This window comes from Schistocerca piceifrons, chromosome 10, assembly GCF_021461385.2.
Source record: "Schistocerca piceifrons isolate TAMUIC-IGC-003096 chromosome 10, iqSchPice1.1, whole genome shotgun sequence".
Classification (NCBI taxonomy): Eukaryota; Metazoa; Arthropoda; class Insecta; order Orthoptera; family Acrididae; genus Schistocerca; species Schistocerca piceifrons.
This window is the reverse complement of record NC_060147.1, coordinates 16,301,294-16,322,094: the sequence shown is the minus strand read 5'-3', so window position 1 is coordinate 16,322,094 and position 20,801 is coordinate 16,301,294. Positions and strand designations below refer to the sequence as shown.

The 20,801-nt window shown below is 45.8% G+C and overlaps 1 protein-coding gene across 1 annotated transcript in view; it reads right to left on the bottom strand.

The window, feature by feature from the left end:
* Window positions 1-20,543, bottom strand: part of LOC124719036 (solute carrier family 46 member 3-like) — a 364,910-nt gene extending 344,367 nt beyond the window's left edge. Inside the window, exon 1 of the mRNA XM_047244704.1 lies at window positions 20,389-20,543. Within this exon, the coding sequence (XP_047100660.1) occupies window positions 20,389-20,543 (155 nt within the window). The remainder of the gene's footprint in view (window positions 1-20,388) is intronic.
* Between the last annotated feature and the right edge of the window lie 258 nt (window positions 20,544-20,801).

Sequence of the window (20,801 nt, the reverse complement as noted above, 5' to 3'; positions counted from 1 at the left end):
AGACTTCACCTAAAACTCCCGGGCTGAAAGGCCGTCGTCGATTCGTAAAACTTTCCCCTATCGTTTCGTCTCCGACTGCGGGCGACATCTTCAGAGGCAAAGCGCTTTTACCTCTTAAGATATCTGCCGCAGTCGGAAATGAAACGTTAGCGGACAGCTTTATTCATCGACCACGGACTATCAGCCCGGGAGTTTGAAGTGAAGATCTCGAGGAACGTGACTGGCTCGAAAGGTTGCCAACTTTTAGCCGTGATCGTATTTGGTCAGCAGTTGTGGCATACAATAGGCTACGGCAGAGAAAAAACAAGACTTCGTTAAAGCACATTATGCAGACGCTCGTGTTCAAACAGTTCTTACATTATTTATTTCTCACTGACATAAATAACACGAGACGTCGCCATTTTAGATCGCCGAGGTTGCTGGCAGACGTAAACAAAAGTTAGTCGACACAAGGTTACCGGTGGGTACAGAACACAACTTCTTTGTTATACTACACACACACACACACACACACACACACACACACAGTACCTTGCCTAACATTCTTACCCTTCCCATATTGTCAATATTACGATGTTTTATAAATGATAGATCGACCTCTATCCTATGGTCAGGTGAGCTGAAGCACCGGAGAAACCAATAACTGAAAATAGTATCCTGTACTCTGTCCAGCAAATTAATGTGTCCACCTGTCAACAGCCTGAACCAGCTTTTGAATGGCGGGCTGGTGCGAGACGTGCAGGAAGAGGGTAAGTGTGGTTCTGGAAGGCAGCGACAGGGATTCATGAAAGGTATAGGTTATTGTTAGTCAGGGCCATTCTTTTGTGGGGATTATTGAAAGTCAAATTGCGTTGCGCTAAAAATATTGTGTGTAAGTTCAGTGATGATCAGAATAAGTAAGGAGAAAACTGTTTGAGTACGTTGAGTTCTGCTCAGCTGTTTGAAAATCAAATGACGTAGAAGTTTACCAGCACAGTCATTCATAATTTTCCTAATGGGGCGTTCCATAGAACTATGAAGGGTACAAGGCCACAGGACCGTCGAAAGCAAGGAAAAACTATTATTTTACTTATTACGTGGTTTCTGAAGCACAGTATTAACTAAACTGACGTTCCAAACGTGATGGGGCAGCGAAATGCACATAGGCTATGCACGTGGCTGTACGAGGTGCATTCAAGTTCTAAGGCCTCCGATTTTTTTTCTCCGGACTGGAAAGAGATAGAAACATGCGCTTTGTTTTAAAATGAGGCCGCGTTCATTGTCAATACCTCCCAGAGATGGCAGCACCGTACGGCAGATGGAATTTTACCGCCAGCGGCGAGAATGAGAACTGTTTTAAATACTTAAAATGGCGACGTTTTCCTTACTTGAACAGCGTGCAATCATTCGTTTTCTGAATTTGCGTGGTGTGAAACCAATTGAAATTCATCGACAGTTGAAGGAGACATGTGGTGATGGAGTTATGGATGGGTCGAAAGTGCGTTCGTGGGTGCGTCAGTTTAATGAAGGCAGAACATCGTGTGACAACAAACCGAAACAACCTCGGGCTCGCACAAGCCGGTCTGACGATACGATCGAGAAAGTGGAGAGAATTGTTTTGGGGGATTGCCGAATGAGTATTGAACAGATCGCCTCCAGAGTTGGCATTTCTGTGGGTTCTGTGCACACAATCCTGCATGACGATTTGAAAATGCGAAAAGTGTCATCCAGGTGGGTGCCACGAATGCTGACGGACGACCACACGGCTGCCCGTGTGGCACGTTGCCGAGCAATGTTGACGCGCAACGACAGCACGAATGGGACTTTCTTTTCGTCGGTTGTGACAATGGATGAGACGTGGATGCCATTTTTCAATCCAGAAACAAAGCGCCAGTCAGCTCAATGGAAGCACACAGATTCACCGCCACCAAAAAATTTTCGGGTAATCGCCAGTGCTGAAAAATGATGGTGTCCATGTTCTGGGACAGCGAGGGCGTAATCCTTACCCATTGCGTTCCAAAGGGCACTACGGTAACAGGTGCATCCTACGAAAATGTTTTGAAGAACAAATCCCTTCCTGCACTGCAACAAAAACGTCCAGGAAGGGCTGCGCGTGTGCTGTTTCACCGAGACAACGCACCCGCACATCGAGCTAACGTTACGCAACAGTTTCTTCGTGATAACAACTTTGAAGTGATTCCTCATGCTCCCTACTCACCTGACCTGGCTCCTAGTGACTTTTGGCTTTTTCCAACAATGAAAGCCACTCTGCGTGGCCCCACATTCACCAGCCATGCTGGTATGGCCTCAGCGATTTTCCAGTGGTCAAAACAGACTCATAAAGAAGCCTTCGCCGCTGCCATAGAATCGTGGTGTCAGCGTTGTGAAAAATGTACGTCTGCAGGGCGATTACGTCGAGAAGTAACGCCAGTTTCATCGATTTCGGGTGAGTAGTTAATTAGAAAAAAAATCGGAGGCCTTAGAACTTGAATGCACCTCGTAGTATCGCGTCCGTAAAGTACAGAAAGGCAGATCACTGCTGGAGGTGTTACTAGTCCTCAGGCAATTCATGTGAATAGCTTTCCGCTGGATGGGAATTAACAGACTCTGAACGCGAAGTGGTAGTTGGAACTAGATGCTTGGGACATTCTGTTTTGGAAATCGTTAGGGAAGTCAGTATTGCTTCGTCCACAGTGTCAAGAGCATGCACAGAATATCAAATTTCAGGCGCTGCCTCTCACCATAGGTAACGCAGTGGCCGACAGCCTTCACGTAACGACCGAGAGCAGCGGCGTTTGCGTTGAGTTGTCAGTGCTAGCAGACAAGCAACACTGCGTGAAATACCTGCAGAGCCGGCCGCTGTGGCCGAGCGGTTCTAGGCGCTCCAGTCTGGAACCGCGCTGCTGCTACTGTCGCAGGATCGAATCCTGCCTTGGGCATGGGTGTGTTTGGTGTCCTTAGTCTGGGGGACTGATCACCTCAGATGTTAACTCCCATAGAGCTTAGAGCCATAACTGCAGAGATCAATGTTGGATGTGCGACTAATGGCAGTACTGCGAGATTTGACGTTAGTGGGCTATGACATCAGACCACAGATGCGAGGCTCTTTCCTAACATCACGACATCGCCTGCAGCGCCTGTCCTGGGCTCGTGACCACATCGGTTGAACCCTACACGACTGGCAAACCATGGCCTGGTCAGATGACCCCCGATTTTATTTGGTAAGAGCTGATGGTAGAGATAGAGTGTGATGCAGACGCCCACAAAGCCATGGACCCAGGACACTGCACAAACTAGTGATAGCTACATAATGGTGCTGGTGTGTTTACATGGAATGAAGTGGGTCCTCTGGTCCATCTGAGCCTATAATTAAGCATGAACCTTTTTGGCAGATTAAAACTGTGTGCCAGACCGGGCACTTGCCCGCGAAAGGCAAAGGTGCCGAGTTCGAGTCTTGGTCCGGCACACAGTTTTAATCCGCCAGGAAGATTGATATCAGCGCACACTCCGCTGCAAAGTGAAAAGCTCATTCTACAATTAAACAGATTTTGATGTTGAGTCACACAATAATTTTTAAATGAACACGCCGCCATTTTATTGTATTGTTATTTATTTTTTTTAAAATGTGTGTGAAATCTTACGGGACTTAACTGCTAAGGTCATCAGTCCCTAAGCTTACACACTACTTAACCTAAACCATCCTATGGACGAACACACACACACACCCATACCCGAGGGAGGACTCGAACCTGCGCGGGGACCAGCCACCCAGTCCATGACTGCAGCACCTCAGACCGCTCGACTAATCCCACGCGGCTGTTATTTATTTACTTAAGACCCAGGTTTCGGTGTTCTATGCCATTCACTCGAAAATGGCATAAAAAGCCGAAACCTGGGAGGTAATTAAATAAAACAATAATACAGTCAAATATCGGTGTGATGATCTGAACCTGTAAATGAATAGAAATGGTTGTTGGGCTACTTGCAAACAATATTCAGCCATTCCTAGACTTAAGAAGAACGTTCTGGACACTTTGAGCGAATGATTTGGCCACGCAGATCGCCCGACAGGAATCCTATCGGAAGTTTATGGGACTTAAACGAGACGTCAATACGGGCACAAAATCCTCCGGCAGCAATACTTGCCCAATTATGGACGGTTATAGAGGCAGAACGGCTGAATATTTCCAACGACTTCTTGAGTCCATGGCACGTCTAGTTCCTGCACTTACCAACGTGATATCAGGAGGTATCACACGACTTTTATCACCTCATTGTGTGATACAGACAATAACACGTGTAATTTACTAAAGGACAACAAAAATTTCAATATAATCAATTGCGTCTTTGGATTCTATCAAGAAATCGTCGAAAGTACCACTATAGTCCACTTTGGAACATTCTGTAGCAGCGAGACGAACGGTTTCCATCGCTGCTCCATAATAGCATTTCGGAGGTAGAACCTTACTGTATCCACGTAGTGCCTTCATGGATGAGAACTTTGCGTCGCATTGTAGTCACATACTTAGCATACTTAGCAAATGAAAGATTTTGATAGAGAAAAAACAATGTATTTACCTTAATAATGTTCAAAAGTCATAATATACAGGGTGTTACAAAAAGGTACGGCCAGACTTTCAGGAAACATTCCTCACACACAAAGAAAGAAAATATGTTATGTGGACATGTGCCCGGAAACGCTTACTTTCCATGTTAGTGCTCATTATATTACTTCTCTTCAAATCACATTAATCATGGAATGGAAACACACAGCAACAGAACGTACCAGCGTGACTTCAAACACTTTGTTACAAGAAATATTCAAAATGTCCTCCGTTAGCGAGGATACATGCATCCACCCTCCGTCGCATGGAATCCCTGATGCGTTGATGCAGCCCTGGAGAATGGCGTATTGTATCACAGCCGTCCACAATACGAGCACGAAGAGTCTCTACATTTGGTACCGGTGTTGCGTAGACAAGAGCTTTCAATTGCCCCCATAAATGAAAGTCAAGGGAGCGTGGAGGCCATGGAACTGGTCCACCTCTATCAATCCATCGGTCACCGAATCTGTTGTTGAGAAGCGTACGAACACTTTGACTCAAATGTGCAGGACCTCCATCGCGCATGAACCACATGTTGTGTCGTACTTGTAAAGGCACATGTTCTAGCAGCACAGGTAGAGCATCCCGTATTAAATCGTGATAACGTGCTCCATTGAGCGTAGGTGGAAGAACATGGGCCCAATCAAGACATCACCAACAATGCCTGCCCAAACGTTCACAGAAAATCTGTGTTGATGACGTGATTGCACAATTGCGTGTGGATTCTCGTCAGCCCACACATGTTGATTGTGAAAATTTGCAATTTGATCACGTTGGAATGAAGCCTCATCCGCAAAGAGAACATTTGCACTGAAATGAGGATTGACACATTGTCAGATGAACCATTCGCAGAAGTGTACCCTTGGAGGACAATCAGCTGCTGATAGTGCCCGCACACGCTGTACATGGTACGGAAGCAACTGGTTCTCCCGTAGCACTCTCCATACAGTGACGTGGTCAACGTTACCTTGTACTGCAGCAACTTCTCTGACGCTGACATTAGGGTTATCGTCAACTGCACGAAGAATTGCCTCGTCCATTGCAGGTGTCCTCGCCGTTCTAGGTCTTCCCCAGTCGCGAGTCATAGGCTGGAATGTTCCGTGCTCCCTAAGACGCCGATCAATTGCTTCGAACGTCTTCCTGTCGGGACACCTTCGTTCTGGAAATCTGTCTCGATACAAACGTACCGCGCCACGGCTATTGTCCCGTGCTAATCCATCCATCAACGGGGCATCTGCCAACTCCGCATTTGTAAACATTGCACTGACTGCAAAACCACGTTCGTGTTGAACACTAATCTGTTGATGCTGCGTACTGATGTGCTTGATGCTAGTACTGTAGAGCAATGAGTCGCATGTCAACACAAGCACCGAAGTCAACATTACCTTTCTTCAACTGGGCCAACTGGCGGTGAATCGAGGAAGTACAGTACATACTGACGAAACTAAAATGGGCTCTAACATGGAAATTAAGCGTTTCCGGACACACGTCCACATAACATATTTACTTTCTTTGTGTGTGAGGAATGTTTCCTGAAAGTTTGGCCGTACCTTTTTGTGACACCCTGTATATATATAAACTCATGACATTCGTATTTACAAATTTCCTTTTTCTGGCGGACACTCGTACAGCTCGTGAGCTTATAGCGATCTCCCAAAACTCTTCTCTCCCCCCACATCCACCACTGCTGACGGCTCATCTCCAATTGTCCAACGCTACGCGCTGTTCACATCCAACTGCCCAACACTACAATTCCAACAGTGAGTCCAACCAGCCACAGACTGCACACAGCACAGCCAGTGATTTTCATACAGGGCGCTACGTGGCGTTACCAACATAAAAACCTAAACAGCCTACTTACAGTTCCAGAGCTCACTGACGTATGCCTGAAAGTGAAACGCTGCGTGTGGTAGTGTCTGTATTTCGCATCGTCCAGCCCCTGCATAGAGTAAATATCTCTGGAGTGAGCATTCACATGCGCAGAACTGATTTTGTGTTGTCAACATGCATTGCCGGCCTGGTCACGTGTTCTCGGGACGTCGTGTGTGTGTCCGTATAGCGCCCTGTATGTTTAGAATGTCACTACATCCCTAGCACAGACGGATTCCTTTCGTAAGTGTCGTGGATTATTTATATACGTTGCGCAGACATTTTAACAGTACCCATTTGATACCGGGAATAAACCAATTAACGTAACTTTTAAGGGCAAGTGATATTGCATTCTGCTTCTTTACGATGGGTGTCATAGTTCAGATGCACTCGATTTTTGGTAGTTTTCGGTACGATACGGCACTTTATAGTATTACAGAGCCTGACGTACATTTTTGCAGTAATAGTACTGCAAAACGACTTGACAGTACGCTAGTACTTTTGCAAGTGCCCGAAAACCACCGAATTTGCCACACTTTAGCGATTATATCCCTGCTAATTCGTCCTTTTTTCTGCTATTTCTGCGTATTTATGTTCTCGTTTCTGCGAACTAAAGCACAAATATTTTTACTGGTGACACTTTGAAGTGTTTGTTTAACACATTTTACGTGCTTGCTCGCAGTTTATTAAATAAATGATAGACGGAGTAAGAAGGGGGAAAAAAAGGCAATCGGAGAATAAATGTACTGTAAAGCAAATACACCATTAAGGGAAGTGCAAAGTGACACAATTGAAAGAGTTTGGAGACATGTTTACTAATATTTTACGCTTCTTAATCAAATGATGAAGTAAATAAATTGAAGGCAAAATACACCAAGGGAGATGAATGTGTACTTTGATTAGCTACACTATTGTGTTTTTTATTGGGTTTGTGCAGAAAATGTATTTAATCTGAATGCAGATATTGGTAGTAGGTGCTGTGGAAAATTAAAAATAGTTGGGATAGCATCTACCTTCAGCCACACACGTCCAAATTTTTCTCTTTCTAAACATTCCTCTTCAAAGTGTTTTGAACATACTTTGGAATATTTTGTGGGGACAAAATTACTCCTCCTCATTTTCTGGAGCCACATCTTTACTCGTTGTTCATCCTTCGGGAAATTAAAATATAAATCACACGTAGTCATTGTCCATGGCCTAGACACACTTAACATAACTTTATGGAAAACAAAAAGGTTTGGACACACATATTATACGAAGACAATTACACTCTATTGAATTTATCTGTCTCCCGTCTTTCAAATCCATATACGTAATCGACAATTCACTGACATATGCATGGAGGATAGTATTTGCTGAAGCAACTAACCATTCCCTTTCCTGTTCCACTAGCAAATTTACGAGGGGAAGCGATTGTTTGTAAGCTTTTGCACGAGCCGTAATATCTATTATATAGTCGTAAAATCGTAGAAAAATAGGTATACAGAATCAAGCCTTAATTATAATGCGTCTCGAAAACGTAGTACCCGTGAAAAATTACTATCCTTTCTCCCACACATTTTTCTTTGCATCCGTAGCAACAACAGTAAATCAGCATCGTTATTACACTATCAACAAACGGTGGAAACACAACAAAAACTCTTGATATTATAAACTTCGAACTCTGAGGAAAGCACACACGCACAGCGAAGTCCCGAAAACAAGTGACAATCCTGGTTTGATGTCGACAACATGCGCAGAACGCAATGTTCACTCCAGAGATACTTACTCTATGGCTCACTCCAGAGATATTTACTCTATGAGTCCCTGCAGTGTGGCTAGCTGTGCGCTCTCGTGGCGCGTCCGCGAGTCTCGAACACGGGCGAAACACGCGAACGGCGATGCCGTTACGGTCTGCAGCGCCGCGTGGGAGGCGGGGGCGGCGGGGGACCTCAATCTGCGACGGCCCGGTGCGCGCGTGGCGGATGTTGCCGACAGCGCCGGCCGCCGCTGCCTCAACCTCAACCGGCTCCTGTGTTTATCGAGCAACAGTACTGCGCAGAGCGTAGCACCGGTACTTTCTCCTCGCCGTTGAGGTCTTCAGCTCAAGGGCTGGTGTGACGCAGCTGTCCATCCTACACTGATTGGCCTTTAGATTACAGCCACTGCCAGTCCCGGGACGGAACGCACGCAGTTGACATGATGAGGGCAGTGCTCTGAGGTGACAAAAGTCGTGGGACAGCGAATGCACATACACAGGTCTTTAAAGTTAGTACCGCAATTAACTGTTTCTAATTTGCAGCGTTACATTTACACGATCATGATTTCGACCTCAAAGTGCCATTATCACGTGCATTAAGTGTTATACAGTGCCTTAGATGGGGTACAGCGTATTAAAAATACACCATTAGACACATCTATCTATCTATCTATATCCAAATCCCGCTCCAGCTACTGCCGGGTCTGGGTGCTGACGAGTCCCCTCCACGTGGCTCGGTCCTCCCACCACTTTTCTTCCTCCACTTGCTGCCAGGTCACACCTCTCCTTCCCACAGACATTCTCACTCCCATTTTCCACCGTGTTCTTGGGCGCCCTCTAGGTCTTTACCATCCATCTTTAGTTCTTCCATAGTTTTGGGGAGTCTATGCCCATGCATCCTTTTAACATGCCCATACCATCTCAATTTCTTTTTTTTTTTCAATTTCTTCTCTCATACTTTCTTGTTTAAGGTCCTTCCTAATCTCTTCATTCCTTACTCTGTCCATTCTTGTTTTTCCCTTAACTGCTCTGAGAAATATCATTTCCCCTGCTTGCAGTCTGCTCCAGTCCCATTCTGTCATTATCCATGTTTCTCCACCACAGGTGACATTGTCTAAGGGTCAATATTTCTGGTAAAAGCAGACTGCTTTCTTTTATCACCGAGTATGCCATCTTAGGCACTGAATGCAGCCAAGATGGTATACTCAGTGATAAAAGAAAGCGGTATGCTTTTACGAGAAATATTGACCCTTAGACAATGTGTCTAATAGTGCATTTTAAACACGACAGTACGCCATCTTAGGCACTGTATAACACTTAATACACTTCATAATGGCACTATGAAGCCGAAATCATGATCGCGTAAATGTTACACTGCAAATAAAAAACAGTCTAATGGCGGTACTGACTTTAAAGAAGTATATCATGACTGTGGCCCCAAATTATGAAAAAATTATTTAAAAAATGATTACATACACTACTGGCCATTAAAAATGCTACATCAAGATGAAATGCAGTTCATAAGCGGGTATTCATTGGGGAAATATGTTATACTAGAACTTACATATGGTTACATTTTCACGCAATTTGGGTGCACAGATCATGAGAAATCAGTACCCAGAACAACAACATCTGGCCCTAATAACGGCCTTGATACGCCTGGGCATTGAGTCGAACAGAGCTTGGATGGCGTATACAGGTACACCTGTCAATGCAGCGTCAACACGATACCACAGTTCATCAAGAGTAGTGACTGGCGTATTGTGACGAGCCAGTTGCTCGGCCACCATAGACCAGACGTTTCCAATTGGTGAGAGATCTGGACAATGTGGTGGCCAGGGCAGCAGTCGAACATTTTCTGCGTCCAGAAAGGCCCGTACAGGACCTGCAACATGCGGTCCCGCATTATCCTGCTGAAATGTAGGGTTTCGCAGGGATCGAATGAAGGGTAGAGCCACGGGTCGTAACAAATCTGAAATGTAACGTCCACTGTTCAAAGTGCCGTCAATGCGAACAAGAGGTGACCGAGACGTGTAACCAATGGCACCCCATACCATCACGCCAAGGTGATACGCCAGTATGGCGATGACGAATACACGCTCCCAATGTGCGTTCACCGCGATGTCGCCAAACACGGATGCGACCATCATGATGCTGTAAACGGAACCTGGATTCATCCGGAAAAATGGCGTTTTGCCATTCGTGTACCCAGGTTCGTCGTCGAGTAGACCATGACAGGTGCTCCTATCTGTGATGCAGCATCAAGGGTAACTCCAGCCACGGTCTCCGAACTGATGGTCCGTGCTGCTGCGAACGTCGTCGAACTGTTCGTGCAGATGGTTGTTGTCTTGCAAACGTGCCCATCTGTTGACTCAAGGATCGAGACGAGGCTGCACGATTCGTTACAGCCGTGTGGATAAGATGCCTGTCATCTCGACTGCTAGTGATACGAGACCGTCGGGATCCAGACAGGCGTTCCGTATTACCCTCCTGAACCCACCCATCCGATATTCTGCTAACAGTCATTGGATCTCGACCAACGCGAGCAGCAATGTCGCGATACGATAAACCGCAATTGGGATAGGCTACAATCAGACCTTTATCAAAGTCGGAAACGTGATGGTACGCATTTCTACTCCTTACACGAGGCATCACAACAACGTTTCAGCAGGCAACGCCGGTCAACTGCTGTTTGTGTATGAGAAATCGGTTGGAAAGTTTCGTGATGACAGCACGTTGTAGGTGTCGCCACCGGCACCAACCTTGTGTGAATGCTCTGAAAAGCTACTCATTTGCATATCACAACATCTTCTTCCTGTCGGTTAAATTTCGCGTGTATAGAAGGCATCTTCATGGTGTAGCAATTTTAATGGCCAGTAGTGTATTTATTGTATGGCTGCCAGTTTCGGTGCTTCAGTACGCCATCTTCACTCCTTAACTGACGCTGAGGCCTGAAGATGATGAACTGAAGCGCCGAAACTAGTAGCCGTACAATAAATAACACCGAAAGGACGGTTGTAGATGTTCCACTTTATTATATAAGTGAACGGTCGGAGTATTTCAATGCTGCAATCAGAAAGATGGGCAGACCAAAAGCCACTGGCGGAGGACGACACGGCTGACGGGTGGCTTCGAACGATCCTATGGTCTCGACAGTGGAGTTCAGTTTTTAAGTTCCGTTAACTGATTTAGAGATGCGCTGAAGAAAATGGAAATATTATCGGTACAGAAAATTTCACCTCTGATACTGTGGAGAACAAGAAAAGCTTCCTGTAAATGTGGAAAAATGTGAGTTAAGCAGATTAGGTTGGAAGATAATCTTATAATGTTAGAAGTCACCTTGCACCCGTGAATCCTGGTGTCAAGAACACAGTACATGCTCATTGGAACAGTGGTTCCAGGTTATGTTAGCGGACGAGTTTAGGTCGCGGTCGCGGTAGTATGACGTACACATAAAACGGCAGTACATTGGCGGAGCCAGTTGTGCTAAGGAATTCATGTGAATATGGCCGCTCGACAGGATTTAACAGACTGAACACGGAATGGTAGTTGAAACTAGACGCACGGGTCATTCTTTTATGGAAATCGTTACGGAATTCAATATTCTGAGATCCACGGTGTCAAGTGTGTGCCGACAATACCAAAAGTCGGGCATTGCCTCTCACCACGGACAACGCAGTGGCTGACGGCCTTCACTTAACAGCCGAGAGCAGCGGCGTTTGCAAAGAGTCGTTAGTGCTAACAGACAAGCAACACGGCCCGAAATAAACACAGAATTCAATGTGGGACGTACGACGGACGTATCCGTCAGGACAGTACAGCGAAATGTGGCGTTAATGGTTCTGTGGCAGCAGACGACCTATGCGAGTGCCTTTGCTAACAGCACGTCATCGTCTGCATCGCCTCTTCTGCCCTCGCGATTTTTCATTGGCAGGACGCTTTGAAAATGTGACACATGTACTAAAGAGACTACGTTCGTCCGCTTCAGAATACTGCTGCGCGGTGTGGGATCCTTACCAGATAGAACTGACGGAGTGTATCGAGAAAGTTCAAAGAAGGGCAGCACGTTTTGTATGGGGTGTTCAAAAAACCCCTCCGCAGTGCCGTATGATTGTTGGCCGCGCGTGCCGTGATTGTTCGCCTGCCTGGGTTACTTCCCTTCAAGTGGACTCTCCCAACATTCCACTGTTTCGTTTGTCTTAGCCAGCGTCAGTAGTGTCGTTGGTGTGTGTCGTTACGTGGTGACGTAAACATCTTAGTTCTTTTGTTCGTTTGTTTCGTTTTTGTCACTTAAAATGCTGACCATTGAAGAACGTGTGTTTTTAGTGGAACAAGTGTTCAAAACTGGAGGTAAATACACAGTTTCAGTTCGTCAAAGGTTTAATTCAGTTTTTCCGGAGACAACACTCCCACATGGCGATACTGTGCGAGATTTGATTAACAAATTTCGAAGTACGGGTTCAGTGACAGATGCACCGAGAAGTGGCCGTCCTAGCGGTTTGTCTGAGGATGAACTACTCGATATTTCCGATAAAATGTCCACGAGTCTGAACAAGTCAGTAAGAAAACTCGCCCATGAAGTCGATGTTAGTGTCGGAACGGCTCACACAGCTGTAAGTAAAAAACTTAGAACTTTTGCCATTCAAAGTGACAGTCGTGCGAGAACTGAAAAATACTGATCGTGGCAAGAGACTGCATTATTGTCAATGGTTCAAAATTTTCGTTCAACAAATTGGAAGGGATATTCTTAATGAAACGTTTTTGACTGAAGAGGCGTGGTTTCATTTATCCAGGTACACGAACTCGTAAAATTCTCGTATGTGGAGTACTGCGAAACAATTGTGTATTCATGAGGAACCATTTCATTTTGTGAAAATAGGAGTTTGGATTGCAATTTCTAGACATCAGATTGTGGGTCCCGCATTTTTCAACGAAACAATAAACGCACAACGATACTGCAGTGATATTCTGTACCCATTCATAGGAGAACTTAGGCTAAGTGAAATACTGAACGGTTATTTTCAACAAGATGGTGCAACCGCGCATACAGCTCGCGTTTCAATGTCACTGCTTGCTGATGTTTTTGGTGACCGCATAATTTCACAGGGACTTTGGCTTCCACGATCGCCTGACCTAACACCACCTGACTTTTTCTTCTGGGGTGCAGCGAAAGCAACTGTCTATAAAAACCGTCCACAATCCATCGATGAATTGAAAACTGTAATATCCACTTCCACTGCTTATGTTACAGAAGAAATGTTACAACTTGTGTTTAGAAACATGATAAGACGAATTGAATTGTGTATTCGACAACATGGGGGACACTTTCAACATTTAATGTGAAAATTTGTAAGTAAAAATGAATATTCAATAAACTAATAACTTGTATTTCACCGAGTTTCATTTCGGTATATTCACTGCGGCGTACGGCACGCGTGGCTAACAATCATACGGCACTGCGGAGAGACTTTATGAACACCCCGTACTATTGCGAAGTAAAGGAGAGAATTTCACTGAAATGATACAGAATTTGGGGTGGATATCGTTAAGACAAAGGCGTTTTTCGCTGCAACGCAATCTTCGCACGAAATTTCAATCACCAGCTTTCCCCTCCGCATGCGAAAATATTTTGTTCAGGCCAACATACATAGGGAGAAACGATCGGCATAATAAAAGAAGGGAAATCAAAGCCCGCAGCGAAAGTTATAGATATTCGATTTTTTACGTGCGCTGTACGAGATTGGAATAATAGACAATTATTGGGAAGGTGGTTCGATGAACCCTCTGCCAAGCACTTAAATGTGATTACTTTTGAATACATTGTGGGAGTAAACAGTGATCAAAGTGTTACAAATATTTACTATGAAAAACAGTCTTTATCACAATTTATTTATCAAGGTGATCGGTTTCGAGCACTACTGTGGTCATCTTCACACCTACAAGTCGTATACAAAGCTTTAATTAGAGGGCTACATACATTAAAGAAAATACATATAAAGCTATAAAACGGTGAATTACCAATGAGTAAGGACCTCCTTCTGCTGGAGAATCACTACTGGAGAAACCAGTGCACGCCTTACTATATATAATGGAGGCTCCGCCCACTTCTCACGGAATGATGTCATTAATAACAAATGGGTTATAGATCGAATAACAATGTAAAATTTCTTAGTTAAAAGAACATTGTCAAGAAAGGAAAATAAACACACACTGAACTTAGCGTATTTAACAGCTATTGTCAATTAAAATGCGTTAAAAATATTTAAACGTGTAGGATAAATGAACTTCGTTTTGACAGTACATGGGTTGCCCTCTCAAGGTCTGTTAGTGAACCATTTGGAACCACTGGTTGCCATGGTGAAGTTGGACGCCGTTCCAAAGATGAGGCAGCAGGCTTCTTTCCACTGAAGTTGTTGTAAAGTCGATAGGCAAACTAGTGGTTGCCATGGTGATAACCTACTGCCACATCTTCGGAACGGCGTCCAACTTAACCATGGCAACCAGTGGTTCCAAATGGTTCACTAACAGGCCTTGAGAGGGCAACCTATATGCTATCAAAACGAAGTTCATTTATCCTACATGTTTAAATATTTTTAACGCTTTTTAATTGACAATAGCTGTTAAATTCGCATAGTGTGTGTTTATTTTCCTTTCTTGACAATGTTCTTTTAACTAAGAACGCCAGTGCAAAGATTTGGCAGCAAGCTTCTTTCTAACGAAGCTGTTGCGAAAGTGGAATGGCGAAGACTGTCACGTCAGACGATGTACTATTGAGCAGCAACATGTCTTTATTGAAACGATTTTCAGTGAGTAGGCTGCAATAATCGTTAACTGACATGCATAGTACAAGCTGCACAGATACGATTTACTGACGTAATAAAACACTCCCATTCACATACACTATTCGTCATTAAAATTGGTACACCACGAAGACGACGCGCTACAGACGCAAAAATTAACCGGCAGGAAGAAGATGCTGTGATATGGAAATGATTAGCTTATCAGAGCATTCACACAAGGTTGGCGCCGGGGGCGACACCTACAACGTGCTGACATGAGGAAAGTTTCCAACGATTTGTCATACACAAGCAGCAGTGGACCGGCGTTGCCTGGTGAAACGTTGTTGTGATGCCTCGTGTAAGGAGGAGAAATGCGTACCACCACGTTTCCGACTTTGATAAAGGTCTGATTGTAGCCTATCGCTATTGCGGTTTATCGTATCGCAACATTGCTGCTCGCGTTGTTCGAAATCCAATGACTGTTAGCAGAATATGGAATCGGTGGGTTCAGAGGAGTAATACGGAACGCCGTGCTGGATCCCAACGGCCTCGTATCACTAGCAATCGAGATGACAGGCATCACATCCGCATGGCTGTAACGGATCGTGCAGCCACGTCTCGATCCCTGAGTCAACATACGGGGACGTTTGCAAGACAACACGCATCTGCACGAACAGTTCGACGACGTTTGCAGCAGCATGGACTATCAGATCGGAGACCATGGCTGCGGTTACCCTTGACGCTGCATCACAGACAGGAGCGCCTGCGATGGTGTACTCGACAACGAACCTGGGTGCACGAATGGCAAAACGTCATTTTTTCGGATGAATACAGGTTCTGTCTATAGCATCATGACGGTCGCATCCGTGTTTGGCGACATCGCGGTGAACGCACATTGGAAGCGTGTATTCGCCATCAGGATACTGGCGCATTCTCCGGATCTCTCACCATTTGGAAACGTCTGGTCAATGGTGGCCGAGCAACTGGCTCGTCACAATACGCCAGTCACTATTTTTGATGAACTTTGGTATCGTGTTGAAGCTGCATGGGCAGCTGTACCTGTACACGCCAACCAAGCTCTGTTTGACTCAATGCCCAGGCGTATCAAGGCCGTTATTACGGCCAGAGGTGGTTGTTCTGGGTACTGATTTCTCTGGATCTATGCACCCAAATTGCGTGAAAATGTAATCACTTGTCAGTTCTAGTATAATATATTTGTCCAATGAATACCCATTGATCATCTGCATTTCTTCTTGGTGTAGCGATTTTAATGGCCAGTAGTGTATATTACATAATAAATCTTAAAGATCAATACTAAAATTAAAAAAAATAAAAAAATCGAGAGGGCACAGTAGTTGTGTATATTATGAAATATTGTCTATGAAGTTCATATGTAGTGCCCAATTTTTTTTTACATGTGAAAATTTTTTAGAAGGCTTTGCTATGTCTTAAGTTGCATGCCAGTCTTTGAAACAAATGAAAATAATGAAAATGGAAGGAATTTAATATTGTAATACTATGAGCCGTAATGTTAAAAATGAAGGGATGTGAATTAGCAATATGCAGTTAAAGCATATAAGCAAACATTCTAAAAACAGATAGTCAGTCATAAAATAACGTAGATGTAGATGTGATCACATCGGTTGGACTCTACACGACTGGAAAACTGTGGCCTAGGCAGGTGAGTCTCGATGTCGGTTGGTAAGAGTTGGTGGTAGGGTTTGAGTTTGGGGCAGATCCCACGAAACTATGGACCCAAATTGTTGTCAAGACACTGTGCAACCTGGTGGTGGCTCCATAATGGTGCGGATGTGTTTACACAGAACAGACTGGCTCTTCTGGTTCAACTAAACCGACTAGGAATGGTTATGTTTGGCTATTTGGGGTATGAAGCGCCTAGAACCGCTCGACGCAAAAACAACTAGAGTCATACGCGCCCTTGTCAGAACTGTAGAAATAGTGTTCTGCCGTACGGCAGGTCTTGTCATGGGGGAAGCCTCGTCAGAGAGGTCCATCACATGAGCGTCTAGGGAAGTGACTCCAGTGGTGGTTTCCCGTTGCGTTCCAGTGATGAGGATAAAATGCTAATGAGGACAACACAACATCCAGTCCCTGAGCCCCTTGGCGGAATAGACCGGCGTACTGACCACTCAGCTGTCGGGACAGACAGAAGTGTTGAAGACAAAGAGAGGAGTTAAAAACGACTGCACGTCAAACCCAACCGACGGAAGAGAAGACATCTGAAAACAGGGACGTGGAGAAAGATCTATAACATATGCCATACAAAAGCGGAGGTCCAGAACTGAAATTTAAATTACCCTTGCCATAATGCTACGACGGATAAGAAGTAAGACTCGGTCGACAGCCGGCTGATCGTTCGCTAACACAGACGTTATGCACTAATATATATATGTATGCAAGTCAGGCATGTGATAGGGAATATAATTGGAAGGAAAATGTGTAGTAGACAGGGGCTCAAAAATGCATACCTTAATTGCTGTGAGCAGTCATTCACTAGAAGAGTTGTGTTTCATATTAGCGAAGATGAAGAAGGGCTCATAGCTCTTCACGTCTGCACTTCTGAGCCCATGTGGACTCTACATATTTTCCTTGTTTTGTTCCATAGGACCAACTCTCAAAATATGAAAAGCAAAGAGCTTACAGCAGAAGAGATTTGTTTCATAGTATTGAAGACGAGGATGTGTTCATAGGTATCGATTTTAGAGCCCATGTTTAGTAGACATGTTTTGCGCTGAATGATTGTACCTGTCCTCTCCCCAAATTCTGTGACCTCTCGTCCTGGGAATATATATATATATATATATATATATATATATACTCACGGTTATACTTCCTAGCATTACAAAGTCATGTACTCGCTCTATTTTTTATGCGGAATGATTCTATTTGTACCGGACAGCAAATTCCAGTGTCCAGTCTTTAGTCCAATGAGGAGGGTGAATCGAGCCTCTGAGTGTATAGAGATGGCGGGTTTGAAGATGACGTCAGAGGACCCGGTGGCAAGATGTGTCAGATTCCAGAATGAGATTTTCACTCTGCAGCGGAGTGTGGTTCAAATGGTTCAAATGGCTCTGAGCACTATGGGACTTAACATCTATGGTCATCAGTCCCCTAGAACTTAGAACTACTTAAACCTAACTAACCTAAGGACAGCACACAACACCCAGCCATCACGAGGCAGAGAAAATCCCTGACCCCGCCGGGAATCGAACCCGGGAACCCGGGCGTGGGAAGCGAGAACGCTACCGCACGACCACGAGATGCGGGCAGCGGAGTGTGCGCTGATATGAAACTTCCTGGCAGATTAAAACTGTGTGCCGGACCGAGACTCGAACTCGGAACCTTTGCCTTTCGCGGGCAAGTGCTCTACCAACTGAGCTACCCAAGCACGACTCACGCACCATCCTCACAGCTTTAATTCCGCCAGTACCTCGTCTCCTACCTTCCAAACTTGACAGAAGCTCTCCTTTCTTCCAGGAGTGCTAGTTCTCCAAGTTTCGCTTGAAAGCTTCTGTGAAGTTTGGAAGATAGGAGGCGAGGTACTGGCGGAATTAAAGCTGTGAGGATGGTGCGTGAGTCGTGCTTGGGTAGCTCAGTTGGTAGAGCACTTGCCCGCGAAAGGCAAAGGTAGAGAGTTCGAGTCTCGGTCCGGCACACGAATCTGCCAGGAAGTTTCATAGTTATTTTTTGTTTATTTTTGTAGTACTGCCGTTTTACGTTGAGGACGCATGCTCTCTTTATTTGTTGTTATATCTTTGCAGTTTTCAAGCTGCTAGGTTAGTTTCGTTATCGCTGTCGTGCTGTTAATCATGGCTACTCCGCTGTCTGTTTGCACCGAAGAAGAGCGACATTCAGTGATCCGTGTTTTGTGGTCGGAAGGCGTATCAGGGGCCGAAATTCATCGAATACTATCGATCTTCCAGGTAGCTTTTCGTCGAGATACGCCCGAACAAGTGGTAGTGCTCTGGAGGACCACTCTTCTGTCTCCATACAAGTCTCGGATGGCAGGTAAAATGAATGTCTGAAGCTTCTGAAGGTACACCTCACTGGTAATTGTGCCGGTGGAAGATGGATAGGCCGTAGAGGTGCTGTGGAGTATCCACCACGCTCCTCTGGGCTCTTACCTGTGGCGAACACTAAAGGACGTCGTTTATCGACAAAAGCCACGCACATTGGATGAACTTTGAGAATCCATTGTACATTCATGTGCAGATATCCAACTGAACAGGTTGCAGTCAGTAGTTTGTGCTGCAGTTCGGCGGCATCGTTTGTGTGTGGATCTTAATGGCGACCATTTCGAAGACCTACAGTGAAATATTTAAGTTGGACTTTAAGCTACACTTTCAGCAAAAATGAGCCCGCGGCTCGTGGTCTTGTGGTAGCGTTCTCACTTCCCGCGCACGGGGTCCCAGGTTGGATTCCCGGCGGGGTCAGGGATTTTCTGCCTCGAGATGACTGATAAGCTTATCTGGGCGTGGCAGGAAGTAAGGCCGCTCAGTAGCGCAATGGCGGCACCGGAAGCAGACTTTTCCAGCAGATCGCGCTAAGTTAAAACTGTAGCGCGATCCTCCGCGGCCTAGCGGCGGCCGAGCGAAACTCGATCAAGGTCACTCGTGTTCGACAGCGTTATGGAATAACAGCACACAGCCATGCCGAGCGAAACTCGTTCAAGGTCAGCCGTGTTCGACAGCGTTATGGAATAACAGCACACAGCCATGTGGGCTGTTATTCCATAATGCTGTAGAACACGGGTGACCTTGAACGAGTTTCGCTAGGCCGCGGAAGATCGCGCTAGAGTTTTAACTTAGCACGATCCGCTGGAATAGTCTGCTTCCGGTGCCGCCATTGCGCTACTTTCATCATCATTTCATCCTCATTCACTCGCAAGTCGCCGTAGTGGCGCTAAAGAGCTTGTGGAGCGGCGACCGAACCGCCCCGCCAGGGGTCTGCCGGCCACCAATGCCATACGCTCATTATTACCGAAAATGAGACAACTCCGTCAATCGGTTTGCAACTTATGGACTTTTAAACAGTGGATACATTTTTTTGGACCCCTCTGTATATATGGTTATACTTCTTAGCGTCACAAAGTCATGTATTCGCTCTATTTTTTATGCAGGATGACTCTACTCGTACTGGACAAAAAATTCCACTTTTTAGTCAAACGGGGAGGGTGGAGACTGGAGAATTGAGTCTCTGAGTGTATAGAGATGGCGGGTTTTGAGGTGACGTCATAGGACCCGGTGGCGAGATGTGTCAGATTGTTTATATATATGGGGAACGAGAGTGGTCCTAACCCATTTCTCTTGGGCATTGCAGACGATATCCTTACGAACTGCACTGATACGTGTGTGAGCTACCACAGCGAGTCGTGTAGATTACAGGCTGAGCGGCCTACCTGAAGATGGCCATGAAGGCGGTGACCCAGCCGCCGGTGAGGGCGGGCGGCAGCGCCTCGGCGAGCGCGGCGGCCTCCACGGGCCACGAGCGGCAGTAGACGCACAGCATGAGCAGCAGGGCGCCCGTCAGCTCGCCGAACACCGGCGTCAGCATCAGCGGCTTCCGCCGGCCGTGCCGGTCCGACCACGCGCCCAGGAACAGCAGCGCCGCCGCCGGCAGCGACGCCTGCAGCACGGCGCGCCACGCCAGCACCGCCGTCACCAGCTGCTGCACCGCCGCCTCCTGCACAGCGCCGGGGGAGCGCGGGTCAGTTGCCAGTACGGTGTCCGCAGGTCCACAGCAGCGCTTACAGCACACACACACACACACAGAATGGTCCAAAGATCACACGTGTCACTGAATTACATTGCT